This window comes from Choloepus didactylus, chromosome 19 (assembly GCF_015220235.1).
Source record: "Choloepus didactylus isolate mChoDid1 chromosome 19, mChoDid1.pri, whole genome shotgun sequence".
Classification (NCBI taxonomy): domain Eukaryota; kingdom Metazoa; phylum Chordata; class Mammalia; order Pilosa; family Megalonychidae; genus Choloepus; species Choloepus didactylus.
In genome coordinates this window covers 33,155,710-33,169,642 of record NC_051325.1, presented here as the reverse complement: position 1 = coordinate 33,169,642, position 13,933 = coordinate 33,155,710, and the positions used below count along the sequence as shown (strand labels likewise).

At 54.9% G+C, this 13,933-nt stretch overlaps 1 protein-coding gene across 5 annotated transcripts in view; it reads left to right on the top strand.

Annotated features, from left to right (window-relative positions):
* The first annotated feature begins 244 nt into the window (after positions 1–244).
* LOC119515354 (tyrosine-protein phosphatase non-receptor type substrate 1-like) overlaps positions 245–13,933 on the top strand; it is a 43,558-nt gene continuing 29,869 nt past the window's right edge. For 2 of the 5 annotated variants that reach the window (XR_005213006.1, XM_037811208.1), the window contains exons 1-2: positions 245–644; positions 1,607–1,694. Coding sequence is in view for 3 of the 5 variants with exons in the window: in XM_037811208.1 (XP_037667136.1) it covers positions 1,616–1,694 (79 nt within the window). In the remaining 2 variants the exon portion in view is untranslated. Of the gene's footprint in view, positions 659–1,076; positions 1,123–1,606; positions 1,695–1,832; positions 1,976–13,933 lie in introns of those variants that run through there. The other 3 variants (XM_037811210.1, XM_037811209.1, XM_037811211.1) reach the window with 3 other exon arrangements.

Genomic DNA, 13,933 nt, shown 5'->3' with positions numbered 1-13,933 from the left:
CCTTCCCCGCTCCCCTGAACCTGCCATCCTTGACAGAGAGGCAACTGGCCCGAGAGAACCTCCTCCGGGGAGGTCCCTGGACCCTTCTCCTCTCACCTCCCTGCCCCAGCCCCCCTTCTCGCTCCCTTTCCTCCCTCCGCCTCTTTTCCAGGCATACTGAAGTCCTTCCTACACACACGCTATTTTTGTACCATCACTCTCTCCTTCCTCTTCCCCTTCCCCCCCATTCACTTACTTCCTGCTTTTCCTTTACCTCGGCTCAGCTTTGAAAGAATCGGGCCCCTCGGGCCCGCACCCACCCCCAAGAGGGGCCCTTCAGCTTTGGGGCACTGCTTTGGGGCGGGGCCATTCGGGGAAGGGTAACAGTCGGCGTGTTCCCCACCATCACCACCACCTCCACCTCCTCCACTCCTTGGCCGCCTCCAGCCTCTCGCCTGCGGGAAGCGGGGACTAACCACCGCCCGAGTCCCGAGGCGACGGGAGGTCGGCCGCAACTTCCCCAGTCCACCTTAAGAGGACGATGTAGCCAGCTCGCGGCGCAGACCTTAGAAAAACAAGTTTGCGCAAAGTGGAGCGGGGCCCCCGGCCTCTGGGCAGCCCCCGGCGGCGCTTCCACAGCCTTCCAGCCGGCGCTGGCGGCACAGGTCCGAGCTTGGCAGTGAGTGGGAGGTGCAGGGGGGAGGGTGCCTGTTCGGGCCTGGGTTGGGGGGCGGGGAGGCGAGCCGCGAGGGCTTCTGAACTGGCACATTGTTGGGGCCGGCGGCTCGTCTGGTCCCGAGCCCGAGCGGGGTGCGCAGGCGGCGGAGGCTCGCGGGGCCGCCTCCCGGGGCTGCAGCCCTGGGCCGGGCCGGAGGTGCTGCGGCCCGGCGCGGCCGCGAGGGGCGACGCTGCCCTCGCTCCCTCCCCCGGGGCGCGCGGCTGGGGGGCGCGCAGGCGGCCGCTCGCGAAGACGGTGTCGGCGGGCCGGAGCCCCGCAGCCTCCTCTGGCGGGAAGAAGGGACGAAGGGGGAAGGGAAGGAGGGAGGGGGGCCGAGCGGCCAGGAGGGGCGGGGGCAGCGGCCGGGACCACGGGCCGAGAGCGAGCCGAGCCGCCGGCGCCGCGGAGGAGCCCGGGCGGGGCAGGTGGGCAGCGGCGGGGGCGGCTTCGCGCGGCCGGGCTCGGCGGTGCCTGCCCCTCGCCCCTGCCCTCGCGTGTCTCCTCTCTGCCCGCTGTCTGGATCTCCGCGCTGCCTCGCTCACTCCTCTCTCTCTTTCTCTCTCTTTCGTCTGTGTCTCTGGCTCTCTGCCTGGCTCCCTTGGGTCTGTTGCTCTCTCCTGCCGCCTCTCCCTGGCCGTCGCTGGCTTTATTTCTCGCGCGCTTGGGGTCTCTCCCTCTCTCGGTCTCTTAATCTCTCCTGGGGGGGGGGGTTCCGAAAATCGCGGCGGCGACGGCGGTTCCTAAGCCGCTCCAGGCGCCGGTTCTGGGGAGGGCAGGGGAGGGGGGGCAGCCCGGCCGGCAGGGGAGGGGAGGGGGGGGAGTAGTGGGGGAGCCTTAGTCATTTCCCCGCTCCTAGCCTGCGCCCGCCCGAGCGCGCACTCACCGCCGCTCTCCCTCCTCGCTCCGCAGCCGCGGCCCATGGAGCCCGCCGGCCCGGCCCCCGGCCGCCTCGGGCTGCTGCTCTGCCTGCTGCTTGCCACGTCCTGCTCCTGGCCAGGTAAGCAGCCCCCGCTCCAGCCCCGCTGCCCTCCCCAAATTGTGGGCTCAGGCCTCTTGGATCCCCCCCACACACCCTCCCGCTCGGAGCCACTCCGCGAATGTCGAGGGGGAGAGATGCCTGTAATCCTGGTTACAGGTGCAGAAACTGAGGCCCAGAGAGGGCCAGCGACTTGCCCAAGGTCACACAGCCAAGGAGAGAACACAGATCCTCGCTTCGTAGTCTGTCTGTCTCAGGACTGAGTGTGCTGGCACTGTACTGGGCACAAGGGGCATTCGGAGGTGAGTTGGTTCACCCACCCCCTGTCCAGCCTGATTGGCTCCTGGCCGTTCTAGAAGCTCTCTGGGCCTGGACTGTGCTTTCCACATATTTGACTTCAGGATCTGAGAGAGGAAAGTGGGGGCACAGGTCATCCCAGTGCTGCCTAGAATGGAATAGAAATAAGATGTTGCAATTCGGGAAGAGCTAACACTCCACCAGGTGCGCAGAGTAAAACAGCGTTAGTGCTTATGGGGGGAGAGGGAGAGAGACAGGAGGAAGGCAGGCCGCGGTTACCCTGGGGTGATCTGCTGGGAACAACAGAGCCTGACGTGAAAACACATCAGGATGGTCCCAGTGGTTGCTAAAGCCCCGCGCTGGATGCTTGTGCTCTGTGCCCCTCTCCCTTGGCGCTACTCTCCGGGCTGTCCACTTCCCCCTGCCTTCCCCTGGCTTCCAGGCAGCTCCCTGCAGCGCAGATGCTCCGTGGTGCCCTTACCTGTGGCTCTGAAAGCGTGTCTTTTTATTGGCCTACATCAAACACCTGGCTGTCCCCTGCAGGCGGGCTCTGAAGGCTACCATGTGTGCGGTAGCCAAGGAGTGAGGTCACCGTTCAGGAGTCCTGCTTCTTAAAGGGGTTTTGCAAAACCGTGGCTCTCCTGGGAGGGCATGGGGGGCAGAGAAACAGCATGAAAGAGGTCTGGGTGGAGAATGGGGATCCTATCTTGGTCTCCTGAAGCTGTGTTGTCAGCAGCAAAGGGGTCTCCACACCTCCTACCCTTGAGGTAGGAGATAAAGATGAGCTCTGCATCCACCCCCCCCCCCCAGCTTTGCATTTGCCTAGAGACTGGTAACCATCTGATGGCAGTGAGAAAGGGAGAATTAGCAAAGAGTGGGTGGAGGGAGAAGTGGAGGAGCAGCTTCTCTCTGCCCTGTGATTCCCCTGAATCCAGGAAATCCACACAGCCCCCCCCCCCTTCTCCAGCTCCCATCTCCTAGTTCTTTCCTTTGAGTCCTTGCTGGGCGGAAGGAATCACTGATTTATTTCATCTCTCCCTGATGAGTGGCATCTCCAGTCTGTTCTTTCCTGCCTGAGCCGGTCATTTGCACCCTGTGAAAGTCTGCGTTCCTGCCCTTCCATTCTTCCTGGCCTGGGAATGCACGAGCTGCCCTCACTATTGCTCAATTTTCCTGAAGCAGGGAACCAGGCCCAAGTTAATTTCTAAATGTCTGTTCCAGACCCTTCCCCAGCCAGGACCCTGTGGCTCAGTCCTTGGCAAATGAGCAGTGACGCCAATTAACAAGTGTTCAGATGGGCAGCCTGCCTTTCTCGGGGCAATGGCTGGGAACACCAGCACCCTTCATGTGAGCAAATCTCCCCCTTTTGCCTATAAAAACAATGTGTAAAATGGTAAAGATTAGGTCATAAAATTTCCGTTCCAATCCATTCAGCATCAATAGCCTGAAAAAATGGGAGCAGCAGAGGGGCCAAGAATGAACTTTGAAATAAATAAATCTTCAGAAGTAAGAATGGATTTCTTGGTTGACGGTGGTGGGGAAGGGACGGGGTGTCATTGTTAGAGCCCAAGCCTCTCTGCATCCTTCACTCGTGTTCTTTGGGGTCCTGTGGTCACACTGCAGGTTCACAACCCCATCTCTACCCCCACCCCACCCCTGTGGAATTCACCTGAAGGGTGGGGTTCAGGCCTCTCCCTCAGTTGTTCCAGGCACAGCATTTACGACAAAGCTGAAGAGAGGCAGGACAGAAGGGCAGGAAGGTAGAAGAAGGCAGTTGTCCAATTTTCTGAGAAAATGGATTTGTTCAAGTGAGAAATTCAAATGTCAGGCTTAGGAAGGCAGCTTTGGATTCAGTGACTACTAGGATCTCAGGCAGAGCTGTCAATCTGGGAGGGGGTCACATGATTCTGAAGTTTCACATGATCACCGCGTGGAGGGGGCTGGTCACGTGAATTATCTTGGTTGGGGGAGGCCAGGAAAGAAGTTTCCAAAGAGTGCTGTCAGCACCAACGTTGCAAAAGGGAAATTTGTAAAAGATGCCAGTGAAGTCACCGATCTCTGTTCTTGGAGCCAATGGGAGGCCTGTTTTCTAAGCAGCTGTGCTGCGGGAGATTCTGAGAATAGGACAGGAGTGAGGGGGCCGGGGCTTGGGGACACCTGAGCAGCCTGATGCAGCAGAACCTGCAGGGTGCATGTGGGGCTGCAGCCAGCACAGTGACCCCCATGGGTCACCTCCTCTGCAGATCTCAGCTGAGCCCCCCTTCGCTCCTTTGTTCTGGCCTGGAAGAGGCCAGGCCAAGTTGGGGTTCAGACTTTGGGGGACAGCTGAGCCCTCTGGCAAACTTCTGACCTTTTGTGTTACAAGGTGGCATGCTTCTGACTCCTCTGTTCTTCCCTAAGTGGTAAATGTAATCTCACTTCCTTTTTCAGAAGAAGAGAAGGGGGTGGGGGTGGAGGGCTTTGGCCGCAAAGTTCTCAGGCTGTGTTGGAAGGTCCTTTAAAGCCGAGGTGTTTTCTGGGTACTTTCTGGCCATTAGTTTTTCCTTTACCAACCCCATGGAGACTTGTGAGGTGATTCATTCCTTTTCTTGCTGCCATTCAGTGTGCACAAAGTCCTAATGTGAGCCATGTGTTGAGAAAAGGGAAGAGAACCGATGTTCACTGAATGTTAATTACATGCCAGGCTGTATGCTGACACTTTTATCTGCATAATTTCATTAATCAGCAAAGCAAAGCATGAGTTGGCTGTCATCCCATTCTGCGGATGAGGAAAATCGAGTCCAAAACCGGGGGAGTACCATTTCCAGGGAGTGAGTGGTTGGGGAACCTGGATTTTGAATCCGGGCCTTGCTAGGTGGTTTCTAAGGGAAGGAGAAGTTAAATGACTTAATCAAGCTCGTTTAGTCCAGATGGGGACTGTGCAGGCCCTGGGAGAGAGGAGCCCTCTCTGGGCTTAGGTGCAGGTTTTGTAGAAGGGTTCCTTCTCGGGGCAGAAGGTTTTAACTGAGTTACAGTCGTTTCTCGGAAAGGCCCTCTGCGGATGGGAATGCTGACAGCCCCTTGGCTCCTGTAGGAGCCCCCGATAAGGACTGCCAAGCTCTGGAGCCCCCAGAACCGGAAGACTCCTCCTTGCGTCTTCCTGGTGCCCTTTGCGACAGATGGAGAGGGGGTGTGGAGAGGAAGGGAGTCTAAAAGTGTTGTACGGATCCCACACGCACGCACTCGCTCGCTGCTTCCAATGGCTCCGTGCGACAGGTTATTTTCTTATTTGTAGGCTTGGACTGATGGCAGGTTTTTTTCTTCTCTCTCTCTTTTTAAATGTGCTCATATTTCTGGCCTGTCAACACAACTCAGATCATGTCACTCCCCTGCTCAAAACTGTTGAGTGGGTCCAAATTCTCTTAAAACACACACACACACACACACACACACACACACACACACACACACACACACACACACACACACACACACACACACACACAGCAAATCCTGCAGTAGAGCCTGGTCTCTTCCCTGATAGGACCTATCTCTAGCCATACGTTTTCCAAAGAGCTAACCCGTTGAGATCTTGCGAGAAAATGAGGCTTCCTCCCAGCTGGCCAAAGTTTTCTTGGCTATGCACTGCACCCTTGCACCTTAAAGACCCTGAAAAGTCCCACGATGTAGAATCCCAAGGTGGACATTTTTTGCTCCAGTGTTCCCCAAACTTATGTGAACGAGAGGCTTTTGGTTTGCCCCTGAACACGTGGCCTCCCTGAGTTTGGTGCGTGCTCCCGTACAAGTCCGTGTTCTCAGCTGGACGTGAGCACGTGCCCTTCCCGTCACCGTGCCCTTGCTGAAGCGGTTACCACCACCGGAAATAGAAACGCCTGTGCCTGGACTTCGTCTCCTGGGTTGTCCAGATCCTAGTCACCCTTCAAGGTCGCCCGGTGCCGCCGCCCCCTGCTGCAAGGGATTTCTTCCTCCTCTGAACCCACCCCCAGTATTTTATCAGACCCTGGCCGAGGCTGCTCATTCATCTCTCCATGTTTTAACTCTTAACAGCTGGTTCTCATCACGGTTCTGCAACGTCGGAAAGTTATTTAGCCTCTCCATGTACAGACAACATAATCCACGCCAACGCAGGGGCTTGGGACAGTTTATTCGACTTCTCTACACTTCAGTTTCCTCATCTGTGGAAGAGGAAGGATATTAACAACTCTGTTTCAAGGATTGAGTCAGTTAATAGATACATAATGCTTGAAGCCAGGTCTGGCATGTAATAGGCATCCAACTACCAGCCAGTATTGTAATCATCATCATTTTATTTTGTCTTTGTTTCTAGATCTATAAAATTGGGGCTCGTAATGCACCTAGTGCTCCTCCCCATTGGGTCCTTGAAAGGCAGCAAAGGCTGTTAAGTGAGTGGATGTGGTTCAGCTTGAGGTTTGCCCCTGCAGATCTTATGCTGTGGGGGGTGGAGAAGGTGAGCGAGAACCCAGCGAGAGTGTCAGCTAGAATTGCCTGTTCCTGGGACTGAGTGCTGCGGGCACAGCCTGCCTCTAGTTGTCTCAGTCCAAATCAACAGGTCTGGAAAGATGGATTCCCAAACCTGGGAAGCTGCGAGGGGTGGGAGTTGGGGGTTGGGCTCTGAGAGAGCCATCCATCCTCATCCAGTGCCTCACTGTGCAGCCGAGAAAAAAGGCCTGGGTGGGACGCCAAGTCTCCTGTGGTCCTGGCCAAGGCTTTATAGCACCAGGCTGTGCTGGAAGTTTCCACTGTTAAAGCCAGAAATCTGACAGGGTCCCAAGTTCCATGAGAAAATGCTAAAGTAATAATAATACGAATCATCATTTCTCACCACTTGCTGGGCTCAGCCTTTGGCAGACAGGATCCTGGTGACACTCAGTTTCCCAGGACCCATTTGATCAGCAAGGAAACTGAGGCTCAGAGAGGCCAAGCAGGTTGCTTAAGGCCACAGAGCAAGTGGCACAGTCGGGCTGGGGTGCAGATGGTTCTGACTGCAGAGCCCATGTTGTTAACTACCGCATCAGCAATCCTTAGATAGCACTTAGGGAAACTGAGGCCCAGAGCTGCTGGCAGCTCACTCTTGGTGTTTCTCTTGTATTTCTGTCAATCAGTGAGTGTCCTGGGAAGTGGGGCAGCCAGTGTTCCCAGGAAGAGTTTCCGTCCTGGTGCTGGAGAAGGGAGCGTCTATTTTCACAGCTGCAACTGCTTTCCTGTTAACTTCAGGCATTCCTGGGGTGGGTCTTCTGATCGAGCCCTCTGCAAGATGGATTTCCCCTGCCAGGTCCTGGCCAGGCCTTCAGAGGGATGCAAAACAGCTGAGATGGAAGTTGGACGTGATAGAGAATTGGTTCTTTGTGTCTGTAGGATTTCCTGGTACATCCATCTGGGGACGCAGGGTGTTAGATGGCTGCCGACTATCTCCAGGAGCTGGGGGAAATCAGGTGTACATTTGAGGAGGGAGGCTGGAATGGGGAGTGAGCAAAGATAGCTGGATGGGGTGAGTGGGGTTGCCAGGGCTGGTTCTGTTGCCCCGTTCTTCAAGCCGACAGTGTCCTCCGGAAATGGAAGCCAGGGGTGGAAGGAAATACTTGATGCCTGTGAGCCCAACTGTGTGCCAGGCCGGGCTGAGCTTTGGACACATGTTATTGCTTCCTTATCCTTTCCTTTTGGAGATTTTCAGCCATACAGAAAATTAGAAACAGTGGTGTAAGGAACCCCAGCTTCAACACCAACAGATTTTGCGGCCTTGTTTCACCTGTCCCTTACTTTGCCAGGGGTATGGTGGGGTAGCATTACAAAGTGGATGCAAGACAGTATAGATCATTTCACCCAGTGAGCCTCCGAGGGCATCTCTTGATGTGCAGCATTTTCTAATCCTCACAATAAGCCAATATCTTCATTTTACAAATAGGGGAAACTGAGGCTTCTCAAAGCCAAATTAGACTCTTCCCAAGGCCAAACAACCAATGCGAGTGAAAGCTGCAGTCTGAGCCTCAGTTTACTCACAATTTCTTGACTGTCCTTATCACAGTCATTTTAATTACAAATATTCATTCTGTAAAGATTTTTGAGCTTCTCCTACATGCTGGCGGTGGTTCTGGGTGCTGAGGATATAGCCGTGAACATGATAGGCAAAAACGCCTTCTAGTGGGGAAGAAAACAAACCCAAGTTAGCAAATCAGATCATGTGGAAAGAGGTGCTGGGAAAAAACTAAAGCAGAGCAAGGAATAGAGGGAGGATGGAGACAGAGGGAGGAGCGGAGGCTTGAGTAAAACTGAGGGAGCAGTGATGGGACTATCAGGGGCAGAGCCTTCCAGGCAGCAGGAACATCATGTGCAAAGGCCCTGAGGCCAGAACAAGCTTACTATGTTCCAGGAATAGCAAGGAGGCCAGTGTGGCTGGAGTGAAGAGAGCAGGGTAGGGAGTTAGGAGGGGTCTCAGGCCAGACCAAGTAGGGTCTTGTTCATTGAACATGCCAGGCCATGGCCGGGATCTACGCATTATCTCATTCAGTTACCCCCACAGTTCCGTGAGATGGGAACTGTTATGATACTTATTGGACAGATAAAGAAACTGAGACTCAGAGAAGTGAAGTGACTTGCCCAAGGTCACACAGCTTGTAAATGCAGAGCTGGGATTGGAACCCAGGCCCCTGACTACTGCAGCATCCCCATTACTGCCTTTCCTGCTTCCACTCTTCCCCCTTTAGTCTTTCTACCCCATGGCAGCTGCAGCAAATCAAATCATCTTGAGTCTGCTCACTTTTCAGTGGTTCCCACTGCACTTAGAGCAAAATCAAACTCCTGAGCATGGTCTGTGAGGCGTGGTATTTTCTGGACTCCTCTCTCTCCAACCTCATTTTGTTGCACACTCCTCAGTGGCCCTCAGCCCGGGTGGCCTTCTTGCTGGCCCTCATAGGCTCCAGCTTCTTTCCCACTCCAGGGCCTTTGCACATGCCCTTCTCTCCTCCTGGAGAACCTTCCCTGGCTGCCTCTGTTTCTTTCAAGTCACAGCTGCAATGTCATCTCTGATGACAGGGATGCCTGCCCAACCACCCCATTCTAAAAGAGGTCACCCCTTGTTATTTTCTATCACAATGCCAAATTTTTCTGCTTCCAAGCACTCCTCACCATTTGTATGTTTATGTGTTTCATTTTTCAGCCCTCTCTCTCCCACTAGGATATAGCCCCTCCCCGGGAAGGGCTGTGCCTGGCTTGTTTACCGCTGGGCCTCCCAGGACCTTAGCACAGTGCCCAGCACACAGGAGGTGGGTTAACACATATCAGTGGACCCAAGGACAAGGTGGATGTAAAAATCCCCCTTTTACAGAGGAGGCCCAGAGTCATCGGGTCACACCCACAGTAACCCTGGTCCGGAAGCGGAACCTCGGCCCTGACCACTGCCCAGCCCTACCCCAATGGCCGGGTCAGTGACCACACCACAAATCCTTGCCCATCGTGCTGCCATAGGGAGCCCTGAAGTACCAGGAGGCACAGAAATACCAGTGCAAGGTTCGGTGGAGGAGGCAGCCAAGAAACCCCAGAACTTGTTCTTAAAACCCGACTTTACAAAGCTGCCTGCCCAGTTTAGGAGCCGTGATGAATGAGCAGATGCTGAGCAAACCCAAAATGTGATGCAATTAGTGCTATGCCCTCTTCTCTGGGGTTCAGTTTGGAGGGTCTGATCTGGGGTCAGCCTGTCCCAAAAGGTCATTGCATGAGGCAGCAGTATGGGGAGTTAGGATGCGGGTGCTGGGGTCAGACCACTTGCCAGTCTGGTGACCTTGGCCGAGTGGCTGTGCTTCCCTGAGCCTCAGTCTTGCCTTCCCTAAAATGGGGGCAGTGACCGCACTGTCTTGCTGGGTCACTATGGACATCAGACAAGGCCTTGTCCTGCTGTCAGCAGAGTCGGTGCTCAATGCTCCTTGGCCGTCATCGCTGTCACTGATATTATGTTGCTGTCATTTTATGGTCGGGGGCTTGAAAGAGCATGTGAAGTCCCTGTTCCATCATTTATGGCCAGGAAACCTGAAACCCACTACTCCACCACTCTCAGCCTCAGTTTCCCCCTCTATGGAGTGGAGGCTTGGCTTGGTGGCTCTCCTGCCAGTCCCTTTTGGCACTGACGGTCCAGCCCAGTTACCTCTCTCTTTTACTCCTGACGATGTCCCCAACTCCCCCTCTGTCAGGGGAGGCAGCCGAGAGGGCACTGGCTTTGGGGACATTCCTGAGTTCCCATCCAGCGGGGCCTCCTTACTGGCAGGGCTCCTGAGCAAATCTCTTCCCTGCTCTGACCCCCAGTTTTGCCAACTACAAAATGGAAAAGCTGCTGCTATTTTCTCCCATGCAGGGACTGCTGAGGCCTAAGGGAGCTCAGAGCCGTGGAAAGTGCTTTTGCGAGCTGCAGAAAGCCCTATAAAAGGAATCAGTGTAATAGTGGCAGCTTGGGGAAAAATCTCGTCCAGAGACTGTCTACTGTCGGCAGCAGGGTGTGCTCAAACCTTGGCAAATGTCATTTAATAAATGTGTGTCACTTTTAAGGGGGCTTTCTCTTGCTGAGGAATGCAGGAATGCATGTGTGCATCCTTGGCAGCCTGAGAACCCGGAAGCCTGAGCTGGAGGGGACCCTGTTTGTAGGAAGAAGCCATCACACATGGTGGGGACAGGCTCCGATGGATGCCAGACTTCTTTATCTGAATCTTGGCTCTGCTGCTGACCTGCCTCTCCGGGCCTCAGTTTCCTCATCTGCAGGAAGTGGGTGGCAGTCCTAGCATTTAACCTCTCTGGTCTGTCATGGGGGTGGAATGAGGGAGCCCTGTTACCTGGCCCAGTCCACCCATGCACCAATGTGGGCCCTACGCTACAGCCCCAGGGCCTGTCCTACCGGAACACTTGGGGCCTGGAAGTTGGAAGGATACCCACCTGAGTCCTCACCCTTTCTCAGCCTCAGTTTCTCCCTCTGCAAAAATGGGGAGGTGGAACAGAAGGTTCTTAGGTTGTGGAGGCAACAAGCCCGGTGGACGGGGGGCGTTAGTATCCTCTGGTTGCTCTCCCAGCCTCTTCTGGTCCTCCCAGGCCTGTTAAGTACAAAAGGCATTTACGGCACACACATATTTACAATTCTTTCCTTGCACTTTGCAAACAGGGCCACGCTGCAAGCGTTGCTTCATCACTTGAGGTTCTGGCTAAAACCAGTAAAGGCTCTCCAGGGCCTTGGCCCTCCCTGCCTCCCTGACCTCCTTGCCACAGCATTCTCAGCCTGGTCCTGCCCTGGAGTGATCTCGAGCATTCGTTGGGGCAGGGCTGGCTCTGCCCTGGAGAGAATCCACAGCCCCTCTGGCTTAAGGCTATAATCATCTGTCATCCCCTTCATCCTTAAATACCCAGCTGCATGGTGACAGCTGTCCTGTATTGAGGGCTCACTCTGTGCCAGGCACATGCTAAGCCCCTAACCTGCATTGGTACATTTCATCCTCTGAACAACCTATTATTATTATTGTGTTGCTGCTGCTGCTTTTGTTGTTATTATCATCACCCCCATTCTACAGATGCGGAGCCTGAGGCCCAGAGGGGGCGTTTCCCAGGGTCTCATGGTTGGCAGGGCTAGAATTCAAAGCAAAATATTCATTCAACAAATGCCAGGCACTAGTCTTAAGTCTGGGGGAGACTGCAGGGAACAGAACTAGCCCCCACTCTCAAGGAGTTTACAGATAAGTCTAGGGCAGGGAGAGGGACACTCAAGAAATTAACAGGTAAAAATGTAATATGGTGGGTGATATATGGAAAGATAAAACAGAGCAAGGGGCACGGAGAGGGGTAGCATTTTTACAGCAAGGCCAGGGAAGACCTTGAGTCGGCCTGAAGAAGGTGAGGGAGCAGCCGTGAAGATATCTAAGGGGCACGAGTTTCAGGTGGAGGGGATGCAAGTGCAAAGGCCTGAGGTGAGTGGAGAATCGGGCGTAGTTGAGGGCTTTGTGGGCTTTATGAATACGGTAAGAATTCTGGATCTCACTCTGAGTGAGGTGAGGGCTGTGGGAGGGTTTTGAGCAAAGGAGGGCTGTTACCTGACTTGGGTTGTAGAAGCTCCTCTGGCTGCAGGGGGCCAGCTCACAAGTCACGATAAGGATCCAGGTGAGGGACGGTAGTGCAGCAGGGATGGTAGAAAGTGTCCGGGGTCTGGGCAGATCTTGAAAGCTGAGCCGGCAGGATCCACCAGCAGGTGGGTTGAGGGACGTGGGAGAAAGAGATGAGCCCAGGAGCTGCACACTTCCCGGTCCAGGTCTCCTCACCGCTGAGCACCCAGCCTTGGGAGGAAGGAGGCAGCCTCCCCTTTATAGAGGTGAGGAATTAGAGGCTTAGGGAAAATGGACTTTGCCACGTCACCCCACTAGGGACAAGCTGAAAAGGGATGTAAATCCAGGTCTTCTGGCCTCAGAGCCTGAGCTTTGGGTCTATTTTGGCACTTTGGAAATTGACCTATTACAGGGAGGGGCCTGCCAGGGTCTGCCCTTTGCTGTAAGAATGTGGCACGTTGGAGATGTGGGAGAGAGTACCCCAGCCCACTGCCCACCTCACCTTATTTGCCAGGCCAAGTGGGTCCCATCTGTGTTGGCTACAATGCACAGGGTAGCTTCTGCCACAGCCCCTGGGATGTCCATCTGACGGGTTTGTCCATTGGCAACAGACCGCTCCCAGGGATGGCCTGCTGTTCTGATGGGTACCTGAAGCCTCCTTCAGGGTGCTAGGTTAGTCCATTCCCAGGTTAGCCCATCCAAGCTTGCTCACAGCGAACAGGCAGCCCCAAGGTCTCTGCCATGGTTCTTCATCTCACATCTGCACCTTGGCTCATGTGGTCCCTTCCTCCCTTCTCTCTGGCCTCTGTCTGCCACCATCCTCCTCAGCCATCAAGACACAGCTCAGGGGCCACCACCTCCAGGAAGCCCTCCGTGGTCTCAGCCCTCTCCAAAGACCCGACCCCTAAGCCCCTTCTCCCAGGGCTGAGCGCCCTGTGCCTGGTGTGGCCAGCTCTCAAGTGCCATCAGCCTCCCTTTCGGACCTGTTCACCACTGTGTTCCTGGCTACCACCCAGGAGGTGCTCAGTGAATGCTCTCGCTTCCTCCTGCCAAGGGCAGGACCCCATGCCAAGGCTAAGCAGGCTGTGCCCACCGGGAGTCTGTTACAGACTCTAGGGAAGCATCTCTCTCTTTCCCCTCCTCCTTCTCTCATGGCTGGGCACACCCACAAACATGGGTGCATGGACACTCAGGGTGTATATAATGCTCCCCACAGATGCTGTCAGCCCTGCTCCCCAGTGCTTATCTGGGTCCATGCCCCCCATATTCATACTCCCATGCACACCCACTCCCAGCACACTCACACCCTGCACACATGCCCTCTACACACTGCCTCCTCACACTCACACATGCACACTCATGTACACATCACAGTCTCCCCTGCATACCACTCCTCGGTCAATTTCCCACATACACATTCACATGCTCACCCCCTCCCAGGCATATTTTCACACTCTCAGGTGCAAACATTCCCCTGTATGCCCTCTCACTCCCACTGATGTGCTCACACACACGCCTAGGCCACCCACAGTTCGGACACTGTCCTGCACACAATTCACACCCCCTTGTCCCTGTTCACTAGCCCTCATTTGTACACACTCAGCCCTGGGCTGCACTTTGCATATTTCTGTACACACCCATCTTCTCATCTACCTGCTGACATACATTTGTGCCTCTTGGTGCCCCTTGTGCCACACGTGTGCTCTGCACCCTCATGCACATATGTAAACACTCTGGTGCCTCCTCTTTCACTTGTGAGTGTACTCTTTCATGCACACTCGGCACACTCATGTTCACATATTCTTTTGCACACCCATGCGCTGTACAGTCTGTACCCAGCCATTAAATCACAACCCAAAAGAAACCAAAGGTGTCGTC